The sequence below is a fragment of the Panthera onca genome, chromosome B1 (genome assembly GCF_046562875.1).
Source record: "Panthera onca isolate mPanOnc1 chromosome B1, mPanOnc1 haplotype 2, whole genome shotgun sequence".
NCBI lineage: Eukaryota > Metazoa > Chordata > Mammalia > Carnivora > Felidae > Panthera > Panthera onca.
Genome location: NC_138342.1, coordinates 169,954,229 through 169,967,653, shown reverse-complemented (window position 1 = coordinate 169,967,653; position 13,425 = coordinate 169,954,229). Strand labels below are relative to the sequence as shown.

The 13,425-nt window shown below is 47.4% G+C and overlaps 1 protein-coding gene across 2 annotated transcripts; it reads right to left on the bottom strand.

The window, feature by feature from the left end:
- Positions 1 to 249: 249 nt before the first annotated feature.
- On the bottom strand, positions 250 to 13,336 carry CHMP7 (charged multivesicular body protein 7). Of its 2 annotated transcripts, XM_060653269.2 has the most exons (10): positions 12,928 to 13,336; positions 10,779 to 10,950; positions 4,837 to 5,022; positions 4,567 to 4,700; positions 3,641 to 3,689; positions 3,263 to 3,382; positions 2,881 to 2,979; positions 2,590 to 2,650; positions 1,925 to 2,104; positions 250 to 1,692 (listed from the first exon to the last, which is right to left on the bottom strand). In XM_060653269.2, the coding sequence occupies exons 1-10, from the start codon at positions 13,224 to 13,226 to the stop codon at positions 1,640 to 1,642; spliced, it is 1,353 nt and encodes a 450-aa protein (XP_060509252.1). In that variant the 5' UTR covers positions 13,227 to 13,336; the 3' UTR covers positions 250 to 1,639. The 2 variants fall into 2 exon arrangements, with proteins under 2 accessions (XP_060509252.1, XP_078301573.1); XM_078445447.1 differs by lacking the exon at positions 2,590 to 2,650.
- Positions 13,337 to 13,425: the final 89 nt, after the last annotated feature.

The following is a 13,425-nucleotide window of genomic DNA, read 5'->3' as shown; positions in this document are numbered from 1 at the left end:
AAAATAATGGCTAACGTGATGGCACAGGCCCTGAACCCAGGCCATTCAAACAATGCCTCTTCCCCAGAAGGGCATCCGTGTGAGAGCGGCCAGGCCTCCTGCCCAGCTTATGGCAGCTCGGTGCTCACACGGCAGCTACTGCACATTCTCCTGCAGCCTGCAGCGTGTGCGTCTGCTGGAAGTGGGAGCAGGGAGGTGTGACAGCACAAGAAACGTCATACGATGTAAAAAGAGACAAGGACAAGCACGCGGATTTTTTCTTTTAATTATTTACCAGATAAAAAAGAAAAAATAGTGATTGTTTCTCTTCACCCCCAACATTTCAGTTTACCAAGGTCAAGTAGGAGAGAAAATGCTGAACAGGAATTCATGCTCCTGGCCTGGAGCAAATTCCCTCGGCTCTACAGCACCTCAGGGAGGAGGGACAGGGCAAAGGGCTCCAGGCAGAAATACTTGTACTGTGGCAGCAGAGTGGCAGCGTGGCTGTCCTCCTTTCTCCTCCCCGTTGCCAGAACATTCAGACCTTCCTGTCTGCCCCCCTGCACCATCCTCCCCAATGCATCAAAGGAAGTAGGAAGACAGGACTTCAGGAGGCAGGACAGGTATAGCGCAGGACCGGGGAAGCACACAGCAGACATGGCGGAAGGCCACAATCTTCTGTTTCTATTGCACATCCTGGCTCAGATCCCCTGCCCTGAGCAGTGGGCTACAAAGTGAAATGCTTCTGAAGTTCAAACCAAGAACCCATGGCTGTGTGCCAGGCTCAGGAAGGGGAGGCGTGCGGTTGTGTGGTTTGTTCTGATACACACATGTAAGTTATATGGAAGTTACTCCAGGATGGGGGCAAGGCAAAGATTATGCCTCATTAAAAGAACATATGGAGTTTGGACACCTGGGGCCCTACGGTCACCTGGGCTTCTCCCCCTCAAGTTCGAAAGACTAAGAATAACTCTCCAGTCAGCAGATCTTCCGCGTAAGACGGAAGAGGCAGCAGCATCCACCAACTACACAAGCCCCCTCTCCAGCTGTCACGATTCTGACACTCAGGGGTGACCTCTTTCTCTGAACACCTGGAGAATTTGGCCAGCGACCCCACAGGACAACAACCTTTCACACTGTATGTTTCTCCACCAAGTGGCAGCTATTAGATTCTCATTCTTCTCAATACCAAGGAAACCAGAGGGAGACTGGAACACGTTGTTTACCCAACCTTACAGAGTCCTCGAGAAAACAGTGGGGCAGGGAGAAGGGACTGATTTTGATTTGGCAAGGCTGCAACTCTTTCACCTTCATTGGCTGGAACAAAGCTGGTGGGTGAAGACAAACCTAACGGAGCCAATGGCAAGAACTGCAGGCTATGAGAGACGACAGGTCAAACACAGAACTGTATAAATTGTGGCACTATAAAGATGAGAAGGCAGGTCCATGACACCAGCTGGGAGCACGCCTTGGGAGCACGCTTCCAGAAATTACATCTGTCCTGTAGTAAGCGGTAGCATCCAGATAAATCAGAGTAGTTTTCCTTCCTCCTCTTCCCAACAAATTCTGAGAGTTTCTCATTTAAATAACTATGTACACACACACAAGCCTGGTCTCTCTTTTACATGAGGGTCCTTCACTTGAGGGTCCTAGAATGGCTTTAGAGAGTCGGTTCCAATTGCCTTTTTGGAGATTTACTGCTTGGGACCAAACCTGTAAGGAGAAGAAATGACTGAATACTCTGCCAGGTGGATCTTTAAGGTGAAAGCATCCCCGTGTTTAAAGGATTGAGTCTTAATATAAATAATGAGCCCACAACTCCCTTATGGGGTTTGGCACCCTGGCAAATTGAGCAACTGGGCTGCGACTCACCAACCCCGTGCCTGGCTACCGTCAGCCAGAGGGCCCCGTGCCCACCAGCAATCCTGGGAATACAGTTCCCTACCTCCCTCTGATAAGGACAGTTTCTCAAGTTCGGCTTCAAGTTCAGCGTCCGAGATCCTAGGGTTAGGCACACTGTTGGTATAAAATGTCTCAGGGGGGTTTTCAGGCAGATCAAAATGTTCTTTGGTGGTATCCTGAAGAAGGATGTCCAATTCCTTCTCCAGTTCCTCACTGTCAAAATCTGCAAAGAAAAGATGACATGAGGACACATAAAGCCAAGGGAGGATGAGTCAAGGATTGAGTAAAGGCAAAACTAAGCTCAGCTTTGCAAAAACGTCTAGGCCTCCTTGTAGGTCAAAAAAATCCTGTGAGTTGAGAGGAAGAGGGTGCCTTCAAGCAAATATTCTTCCCACACACAGAGCGAAGTCACCTAGAGGGTATATTTTGCTAACACCACAGAACTGACCCTGCTTTCCCTTGCCCTTGAAGAAGGATCTTCCATTCAGAAGTCTAATGAGTCAAGATTACTGCAGTCCAGAAGGGTCAACAGTATAGCCTACCAAGGGGGATGACAGTTCCTTCTAACTACTGCCACAAAGGAGCCCCAGAGAGAGGAGAGTGCTGCCTGCACCAGGAAAAGTGGATCTGTGATCAAAACTATCACAGCACAAACAAGTGAAGGCCTCTTAGGAAGGAAGAAAGAAAAGAACTGTCATGTCAACTCACCTAAGCCATTGGTCACCCCACCCGCCAGAGTCTGAGAAACTTCATCCTGGGTGTCACACAGCTGTAAGAGAAAAGCGTAAGGACTTGAACACTGAGCGGCATCTCGAAGGTCTGTCTTTTGGTCTCAATGTTCAGGGTTACCAAGTAATGCTGCCCCTTCTGAGAATCAAAAAATCTTCCATAAGTTCACAAGGTAAAGAGTCAAGTTTGGGAAACGATGAAGTATAGCAAAGTCACACCTGCCCTCAGTTACTTCCTCCTGTGATTTTCCTCCCTGGCCCCTTCCTGTACCTCTTGGATCTGATCCACAAGGCTCTCTGCCTTCTCCACTGTGACATCCTTCATGGAGAGTTTTAGCGCTCCTACCCCGGCCTGATAGGCATTGAAAACCTAAACAGAAAGCAAAGTTATCAGTGCAAATGAAGAACAATGGGCAAAATACATACAATAGTGTTGCATCCCCAAAAGATAATGTGGGGGTTTGTTTGGTTTAAACACCCACACTTGATTCCTCCCATGTTCACCGAGGCCAAAACTTTCCAACAGGAGAAGCAAAATCCCAACCATATCTTGAAAAAACCCAGGCCTCCTCCAAACATCAAAGCCACAGTGGAGGGAATGAGGAACGTATCCCAGACAGACCACCCAGGTACTGGAGCAGGGCAGTGACTACCATCTGATCTGTCTGGGAGGCATAGATCCGGTCCAGGATGCCTTGAACAGTGTCTAGCTTGGCATGAAGGGCTTCAATGCGCTTCTCTGTCCGTTGCTTGGCCTTGAGAGATCTCAGTGCCTGGACGGGGAAGGTGGGAGCATGGAGACTTGGTCAGGGTCAGTTAGGCAGGCCAGAGGGCCAGAGGAAGGCTTTCCCACATGATAAGCCATCTCAGGCCTCCTCCTCTCTCACTTGTAAAACAAGCTGTGGTACCCAGACCACCTGCAGACTCTTCCCCCCCGAGACCCAAGCTCCGCTCTGAACCCCTGGGACACCACCTCCCACTGCCAGCCTGGGGCACAGGTACACAGCTGGAGGGGAAAAGAGAAAACTCACCAGTTGTTTCTTTCCTGCTCGGCATGCCCGGCGGGCTTCTTCTTTACACCTATGAAACACAGGGGACAGATTGAGATGACCGTAGCATAGGATGGGGGTGGTAGTGTCCTGAAAAGTCCCTAAGAGCCCCACTTAGGTAAGGTAGTTTCAAATCTGAAAATCAAATCCATTCCACCCAAAGGCTAGAAAAATAATGCCCAACAGCCCACTGGCACACTCCTGCAGCAAGCTGAGACATAAACTTGAACATATGCGTGCAAGAAAGGCAAACTGACTAAGGATAGGCTGTTTCAGCCCACGGGGAGAGAGAATGTGCCAACAAGACACCTTAACAACACATTCCCATTTCAGAAGCCAGGAGATAAGGAATCAAATCCTAACACCAACAATGGCCTTGGACACAGTTCCTGGTTGTCCCACAATGTTGGGTTTCTCCCGCTGTAAGAAGGAGACAGCATTTTAATTCGATGTCCATATAGCCTACTTTTTGGAGAAGTGTTCATGTGCCTTTGGCAGGGATGCCTTGTATGGCCATCCAAGGGGAAGAGCAGGAATCCCTCAGAAAGACCCTGGAAGGCAGAGACCTGTCTTGTTCACTACTGTATTTCCAAGTCCCTAAGTTAAGGCCTGGCTCAATGAACACTGGTTAAATGGATACCAGCATGGAAGTGCTTAAACATAATGCTAACAGATATAATCTCTGGGGGAAGAATAAAAATTCATTTTTTCTCTTTTATGATATTCTATTTTGCACAATTGCTGCATTGAGCAGTTAGTACTTTGTAATTAGTAAAAAAAAAAAAAAAAATAAATAACCTTTCTCAAAAAAAAAAAAAAAAAAAGAGCCCACAGACACCAATGCTTTGCTGGCTCTGAGGGCCAGCCAGGGGTGGGGGTCAGAGGGTGCTCAGCTCAGGGGTAGTTACCTCTCTGCTTCCTGGGATAAGGACTCCACTTTGCGTGAGAGCAGCTGTTCACTCTGCATCAGCTGGTATACCCCAACATCTACGTCGTTGACAGGAGAGACCTTGGCATGTGGCCCTCGGGCAAACTTCACAATCTGAGGGACAGGGACAAATTACTAGGGCCCCTACCATGAATGCTGAGAAGTCCCAGGCAGGAATGCTGGTGGGCATGTCAGTATACACTTAATAAGCCATTGGGGAGTCACTGGATGAACAACTGGACTTCCATACCTTTTCCCCGTTCTGCTCGAGAACCGTGACTCTCTTCTCTTTCTGCAGCTGCAGCAACACCAAGTAGAAGGTCCTCTCATCCGGGCAGGAGCCTGCACACAGGGTGCTCAGCTCGGACAGGGCCACCACAGGGTGGGAGGAGAGAGGGGAGTTCTGATACAGACGATACACCTCCTCGGCCTTCTCCTGCAGGGAAGGCGAATGTGCTTATGGGCCTGGCCACTCCTCATGGAGGCCAGAGAGTCCCGACCCCATGTTTCCAAACCGTGATCGTGCAGGACAAGAGCAGGGAGCACTGGTCCTGCCCTCCCTGAAGTAGCAGCTTTGGAAAAGGAAAAAGGATTTGTGTTTTTTAAACCCTGGAGGAAATTTGGTGTATATGGATGAAACGAGGTACATGTTATCTCTGTCCTTGCACATCCATTTGGGACTTTATGTTTCTGTGTCTCCCGAGAGGCAAGGGAAGGAGGAGGAAGTGTGGTGTGCTGGCGCGGCCATGACTGAGACCTGAGGCTTGGTTTTAGGCCCTGCCTATCTGGCCCTGCACCAGTCGGTCTCACGGGTCCTCAGCATCCCTCTCACAAACTGAAGAAGGTGGATGAGATGGCGTCTGTATTCCCTTCCAATGCTGGTCTTTCCATTTTTATGCCAACTTCTGACACTACAAACAAGAGCATTACTGAGTCTATAATGCGTCTCAAGAGAGAAGTATGTGACAACCAGGTAGGACAGGGTTTTTGTGAATAGCCTAAGAAATAGAAGTTTCAAGAAACAATGCCACCGTGTTCCTCCTACATGGAAATTACTCTCAGTCTTCTGCAAACAATATTTACTGAATTAGGCACAAAGTGCTATGAAATGTAGGGAAGGAATACCCAGGAGTTCAGAGATTGCTTGGGGGAGAAAATGGTTGTTGAGCAGAATTCTAAAGGGTGAGTAAGTCCCTAGGTGAGGTAGGTGGGAAGAGCATCTTAGGAAGAGGGACGGTCATGAGCAATGGCATAGAGTATGAGTCAATAAGGTGTTTACGGGAGGGGACAGGAAGGGGAGAGAGAGCAGAAGCACTTCTCTCTTACAGAAGGTGCAGCAGATTCTTTGCTGTCCTTTATCTGCAGATGGTAGGTAGTCATGGAAGGGAAATACCAAGGCTGGAGTAACAGATCTAGCTGACAAGTGGGAAAGGGTGGGTTATAGGAGGTAGGCTTAGAGGCAGAGAGACCATTTATGCAAGAGACTAGGAGAGACTGAACGGGGCAATGCCCGTAGGGACAGAGAAGGGATGGGTTCAAGAAGAATTCAGAAGATAAAACAAGCAGTCCATGGTACCTGGGCATGGGGTGGAAGGAGAAAGACGAGTCTGGGATGACTCCTGGGCTCTGGCATGAGTAACAAGGTGGATGTGATGCTATTAACTAACTAACAGCAAGAACACAGAAGGAAAAGCATATTTTACAGGAAAGACAAAACATTCCATTTTGGACACGTTTTTTGGGATGCTTGAGGTACATTCAAGAAGACACATACAGCAGATAATTGGGTATACAAATCCGAAGCTCAAGGGAGACACCAGAACAGAACATATATGAAAGGACTCTGAAGGTCTTCAAGCATATAGAAGGTAATTAAAATCCCAAGTGTAAATAAGTTACCCAAGGAAATTCAGAAAGCAAAGTAATAAGCTGAAGGAAGACCAATGTTTAAGAGATGAAGGAACTCATAAGAGCTACCCAGAGAACCACCAAGAACCCATAGTGTAATGACAACAAAATCAAAGAAATGGAAAATTTTAACAAGCGAGTAGTCCATAGTGTCAAAGGCAGCAGAAGAGTCTAATAAGATAGAAACTAAAGTTTTCATTTGATTTACCTGCCCTGTCAAATAATAATGCTTACTATAAAACTACGTAGTAAGAACAGTGTGGTATCCAACCAACAGATTAACGGTAAACAACATTAATAAAGGTTAAAACAACTGGCTATCCACTTGGAAGAAAAAAGTTTTTCCTCACCAGATACACAAAAACAAATGTCAAATTACTGAAATTTAAATTGAGGAAGTTTAACCTTGGGGTGCCCGGGTGCTCAGTTGGTTGAGTGTCCGACTTCAGCTCAGGTCATGATCTCATGGTTTGTGAGTTCAAGTCCCGCATCAGGCTCTGTGCTGACAGCTCAGAGCCTGGAGCCTGCTTGGATTCTGTGTCTCCCTATCTCTCTACTCCTCCCCTGCTCACTCTCTGTCTCTCTCTTCTTCAAAAATAAACATTAAAAAAATTTTTTTTAAATCTAATTAACCTTGAAGTAGAGGATGACTTTGTAAGCAAGACCAGAAATTCAGCAGCCATAAAGGAAAATTTTAAAGATCTGATTATAGAAATATGGAAACTTTTATATGGTAAAAGACATCATAAGTAAAAACGAAAAGCAAACAAGAGACTGGAAAACAATATTTACATCCTTAATGCTAACTATATCTACTCCTAATACATAAAAAAACTCCTATAAATACAAAAGACAAACAATCCAATATAAAAACAGGCAAAGCATATAAATAGGCAACGCACAGAAGGAGATACATAAATGGCCAGCAGATAGGGGAAACGATGCTCAAATCCAAAATAGGAAATATCATTTTTATTTGTCGTACCGGCAAAATGTAAAAGACTCATGTTATCCAGTGCTGGCAAGGATGTGGGGACACTGAACACTTGAATGAAAGTGTGAATTAGCACAAACTTTTGAAAAGTAATTTGGCAATTTCTGTGCATAAGCATTTCTAGAAATTAATCCATAAAAATAAAAATGGAAGTACTGCACATAGATGTACACACAAGGCTGTCAAAGTATTTTTTTTTTTTTGTAACAGAGAAATTAGAATAACTTAAATGTCCATCTGTGTGGACATAACTATTGCATAAATTGTGGCACTTCCATAGATTTTTATGCAGCCATCCAAAGGAATGAAGTACATATATATTATATAGGGAAAGATACTTATACTAAAGTGTAAAGAAAAAAAAAAAAGGCAGGCTGCAGACCAATAAATAAAGTAAGATTCTATTTCTGGAAAAAAATGGAGCGTATGTGCATACATATTTTTGTATGTATGGGCATATTCATTTATTTATTCAACATATGTTTATTGACTCTCTACTATGTAGCAGGCACTGTTCCCAGAGTTCCAGGGCCAATGGAACATCTCCTATCTGGTAGGAGAGACAGATTATAAACAAGTAAACAAGTAAATAACATTTTTAGAAAGCATTAAATGCTAACAATAAAATAAAACAGAAAGTAACGGTGTGGGGGCGCCTGGGTGGCTCCGTAGGTTAAGTGTCCGACTTTGGCTCAGGTCATGATCTCATTATTCATGGGTTCAAGCCCCACACTGGGCTCTGTGCTGACAGCTCAGATCCTGGAGCCTGCTTCAGATTTTGTGTCTCCCTCTCTCTCTGCCCCTCCCCTGCTCGCACTCTGTCTCTCTCTCTCTCCCTCAAAAATACATAAATGTTAAAAAAATTTTTTAAAAAGAGAGAAAGTAACAGTGTGAGACAGGATCAGTAAGAAAATATGTGAACACACAAACACACGCATGTGTGTGCCCACACGAACAGAAAGGAATGTACCCAAAGAGACAGAAATGGGATGAACAGAAAGGAAACATTCATTTCCTTGCATAATTATTTTAAATAGCAAAACTTACGGGCAATTTTTACTTTTTGGTTATTTTTATCAAATCAAATAAAAAGCTATTGGCTTTCTGTGGCCAGACTTGGGAAAAATCAATTTACCTCAGAAGTAGACTTTGTTTTAAAAAAAATATCCAGATAAGACCCTTCAGTTTCACACATTAACACAAGATTCCACCCCAGGAAAAGACAGTGAAGTTACCATATATGTCACGGAATGAGCTTAAGTGTTGAGTGCTCTATTTAGTGATGTAAACTGGGCATAGACTTAACAGAACCAGGTCGGTGCGGAGCCAGATTTATTTTTCTACTTAAGTAAGATTAAACGGCACTGTGGTTAAAAAGTACTGTTGGTTCTTGGAAGATCTAGGTTATTTATTCCATTCCTGCCCCCTTTTCTGCCTTTGCTCTCAAAAGACTATGATTCCTAAACCACATCTGTGGGGGTAAATGGGTCTACCTCCCTTTACTCCAGTTGGAAAACACTTGAGGTAAGAGCCTGCAAAGAGGAACGGAGCTTGGCCCAGAACCACGCAAACCATCCTGTGGTTTCTGCGTGGCCTTGGCTAAGTCCTGGAGGTCAGGGCGCTGGGTGGGAGGATAACCATGTGGGTGGGAAAGGAGGAAGAGCCCTTCCTTTGAAGCATGCTGCTCGGTCCAATGGTGAGAGACAAGGAGAGGTGGCAAATTCTGGAGATCCCCACCTCAGTCTGAGACAGAGAGGGTTGGGAGTCTGTCAAGGTGACAAGAAATCAGAGCCTCTCTTGGGGTAAGGGATGAAGATCGAGAGCTGGCTCCAGCTGTGTGGAAGCCTCCGGGACTATGCAAGGGTCCCGAGGTTGGGCTTGGTCTGTGAGTTTCAAAAGTAAGTGCTGTCGGGGCGCCTGCATGGCTCAGTTGGTTGGGCGTCCTACTTTGGCCGAGATCATGATCTCACGGTTCGTGAGTTTGTGCCCCACGTTGGGTTCTGTGCTGACAGCTCGGGGCCTGGACCTGGCTTCGGATTCTGTGTCTCCCTCTCTCTCTGCCCCTCCCCCGCTTGCACTGTGTCTCCCCAAAATAAATAAACATTAAAGAAAAAAAAAAGTAAGTACTGTCTACAGCATACTTCTGCTACCCGGTGTTCAGTCGGTTTCGGTGGAGTGGTGTGCACTGCATTAAAGAGCGTGTGGAAGGTGAGGAAGTGGTGACAACAAAGCTTGGTCAAGGAGAGAGACAGAGCACTAACTAGGCAGCGGCCAGGTCCCACACAGGAGTCATTCTGTGATTGGAAAAACCTGAGCGGGTTTCGAGGCTGAGGAAGAAGAGGCAGATAGGAGACAGAATGTACAGATCAAGAGGCTAGCTGATGGGACAAGGGGACAGCAGGGTAGGGACAGACTCAAGAGCACACGTGGAAGAGAGGATGGACACTTCATCCTCTGAGCTTAGGGAGAAAGAAAGGCTCAGAAGACCGTAAACTGGATGTAGGACAGAAAGCTGAAGGCCTGACAGGAGATCCTACCTTCTCAATGAACTGTCAGCAGAGTCGCAGAAGGGGAGAATGGAAGGCACGTGAGTGCGGGCTGGGAAAGGACTAGTAAACTGGACTGAAGAGTGGCTGTGAGGGCCCTCCTGGAGCTGGGGACTGTGAAGGGGACCCCAGTCTTGGTGACAGCGTGATTCTGGCTGGCAGGGATGGCAGACTGTGGGGTTGGTCTAAGGCAGTACAAGTGCTGGTGTCTCTGGGGAGGACCGGGGGAGCCGCAAGAAGCTGGGTGCGTGCTGTAGGCTGGCTAGGGAAGACAGGCCAGGAGGAAGCTGACCGACCAAGAGGGCATGAAGGGACCACAGGCCTGGTGGCCTCTTCAGTGACCATCACTAAGGCCATCGGTAAGCTGGAAGGGGAAAGGGTGCAGTCACAGAAGAGGAAATCTGAACTTGGTTTGCTGATTTAAGGGAAGGCAAGGCTGAAGTCACAAGGTCCTCAGGAATCCTGAGAAACTCTTGCCAGTAAACTACAGAAGGCAAAGAATTTTCTACACTTTAGCTTATCACTAATTTCTACACATACAGAAAATAATCAACCGTATGTTATGGACAATTCCTAGACAGAGTATCACCCTTGAAATGCACAAGTCCAACTAACAACTAAATAATGCTACAAAAGGCCAGTTATCAACTCTGTCATCATGTAAAAAAAGATATGCTCTTTTTCTAAGGATAGACACAGGAACATGGAGGATCCGGTCATCACCTCTCCTTTCTGAGCACCCACCTTCAGCAGCTCCACAGCCACGAGCACCTCTTCAGCAGGAACCTTATTGTCCCCTAGCATGTTGGAAAGAGTCCACTTGAGGGGCTTCAGCAGGAAGACTCCAACCCCCCAGGAGATCCAGCTGCTGTCTACACTGGCCATGAAGTCTGACTCCCGCTGCAGCTCCCCCCGGCTGCAGGCAAAGAAAGAAAAGGACACGTAGTAGGCTTGATGCAATGTCCCGTTCCAGTCCCCACCTACCCTCTTCCCCCGAGAGAGAAATCTGATCATCACCATCATAAATACCATTATCAGGTACCTACTCCGTGCCAGCTATTATGAGCAGCATTGTTTCTGCTCCAGTTGTCAGCACCATTGACGACTCTGTGAGATGGATGTCGTCCTTGGCATTTTAGTTCATGAGAAAATTGAGGGACCGAGGTGAGAGAGGCCAACTCTGAACTATAATTTGGCTCCAAAGGGCAAGTGCTCCACTAAGGCTGCAGAGGCACAGCAGGCTATGAGGCCTATGTTGAGACCTTCGTTTACAAATGAAGTTCAATATGATAAAATGACAATAACAGTAATGGATTACTGTCAATGCAAGACATGAGGAAATACACAAAGATGTTCAGAGAAAAGGTTTTCTGCTATTCCTGAGCTAGGGTGGAGATACGACCTAAGCATTCTATGGTACTGGTAATAAGCAGCTACATTTACTGAGCCCTTACCATGGGCCAATCACTATGCTAACGGGCTACATAAGGAATAGGATTTCAAATCCTCATAAGAAACCTAACTACAGATATCATCACCATCTTATACTTGGTCAAACTGAAGCTTTAAATAGAGGGGTACATAATTTAGCAAGTGGTACAGCCAGGGTGTGAGCCCAGAACACTTGGCCCTCAAGCAAAGCTGTTAATTACTATGTTATGATGCTTCCATAGAGTGTTATCTTCCTCAAAAATTCTCTGGATGCCAGACCCCATCAAGCACCAGGAAACGTCAGCAGAGTGCCAGTAGCCGGGAGAGAAGATATGAAGGTCTTAAAGGTCTCTGGATGGGAAGAGGTAGGGACAGGTCCTACCGCAATAAAGAAGTCCAGACTGTTCTTGTCCCTCACCAACTTAAGCTATGTTCTCCTCCGTACCCTGCTTCAGTCAGGAACTCAAACTTTGCACAGTACGCTTTCTCAGAAAAAAGAAGTTTCAAAAACGGCTCGTCCCGCCAATGTCAGCCAATGGAAAGGTACCGGGGAGATAAATCAGGAAGTGCAGAAAACTCAAAGCAACATCAAAACTGACTTTCTTCTTCATTCATTGAAGGAGGTACTACGCTAGCCAGGCTGCTCTCAGTATATGTACCATGTGATGTGCAAATGATTTAGAATCAGGAGAGTAGGGGTCCAGTCCTGGCATTTCATCTAACTAGCTGTATAAACCTGAGTAAATCGCTCGACCTCAGTCTCAGTCTCCTCTTCTGTCTGCTGAGGATAATTCTATCATCTCGCCTGCAGGACTGCTGAGGAGGTCAGATGAAACGGGATGATATGCAAAGTATCTGCATACTATTAAGTGAGGTACCTTAGATATCCATGCTATCGCCTCAGGTATCTCCCAAACCCTGCACCTGTCACACAGCACCTCAGGGCACCAAGGTACTCGGGTGAAGCCCTCAACCTCCTTTATGTCCTCTGCTTCAAACAGCCCGTGCCAAGGACAAGCCAAGACAGGCCAGACACATGACCTTTGCTGGGGGCTGCTGGCAAGATGCCCCACAGACCTCTTCCCCACGACTGCCTTCTTCTTAGTCCTGCCTTCCTTAGTTCAGTACATCCTATCTCATAGACCTTCTGTCCAGGGTAATTCAAATTTGGAAGCCCCTACAAAATAACTACACAACGGGATTCCACTCCAGACAAGTCATTGTCACTTCTGCCAGGTAGGTTTCTCCTCCCACCGTCTGGATCTAATCCAATCGCACTATCTTGGACCCCCAATTTGCCAGATGCCCGTCTCCCTCTCCCTCCACACCCCTAACACAGCCTCCTTCTCGTCCTCCTTCGCCCACTGAACACACACAGACCTGCTTCTGCGGGCCAGACCCCGGCATGGGCGCGGTACCCTCAGGGAGCCACCCCCGCCCCCTTGCCCGGGCCCGCCCTCACCGTAGTAGGTCCTGCAGCACGGTGGCCAGCCCCAGCGGGACACTGCCCTTGCGCTGAAAGGCCTCCTGCAAGTCCCGCAGACGCAGGCGCACCACCCCCTGGCGGCGGCTGTGGCTCAGCACCAACGGAGCCCAGAAGCCCATCTTGCTGTCCCAGTCGGTGCTGTTCACCTCGCGACTCCTTTTGAAGGCGGAGAACAGAAAGGACATGCGCTCCTCATCCTCCTCCCACTCGGGGGGCAGTAGGCCCGCCGGGTCTCCCCCGGCTGGGGCCTCGGCCTCCCGCTCCGGGGACCACATCGGAACCCCAGCCCCGCCAAGGCTCCGAACACAACCCCGGCCCTGTTCCCCTTCCGCCCTACTTCCCTCCCGGCTTCCGTTCCTTGACTACCTCCTCCTCTGTCATTACGTCATCGCCACCCCTAGCGTGAAATAAGTCCCGCGCCTTCTCAAGCGCCTGCGTCTCTCTGCCCTCCCTGCGCCAGGAGGCGTGATGATG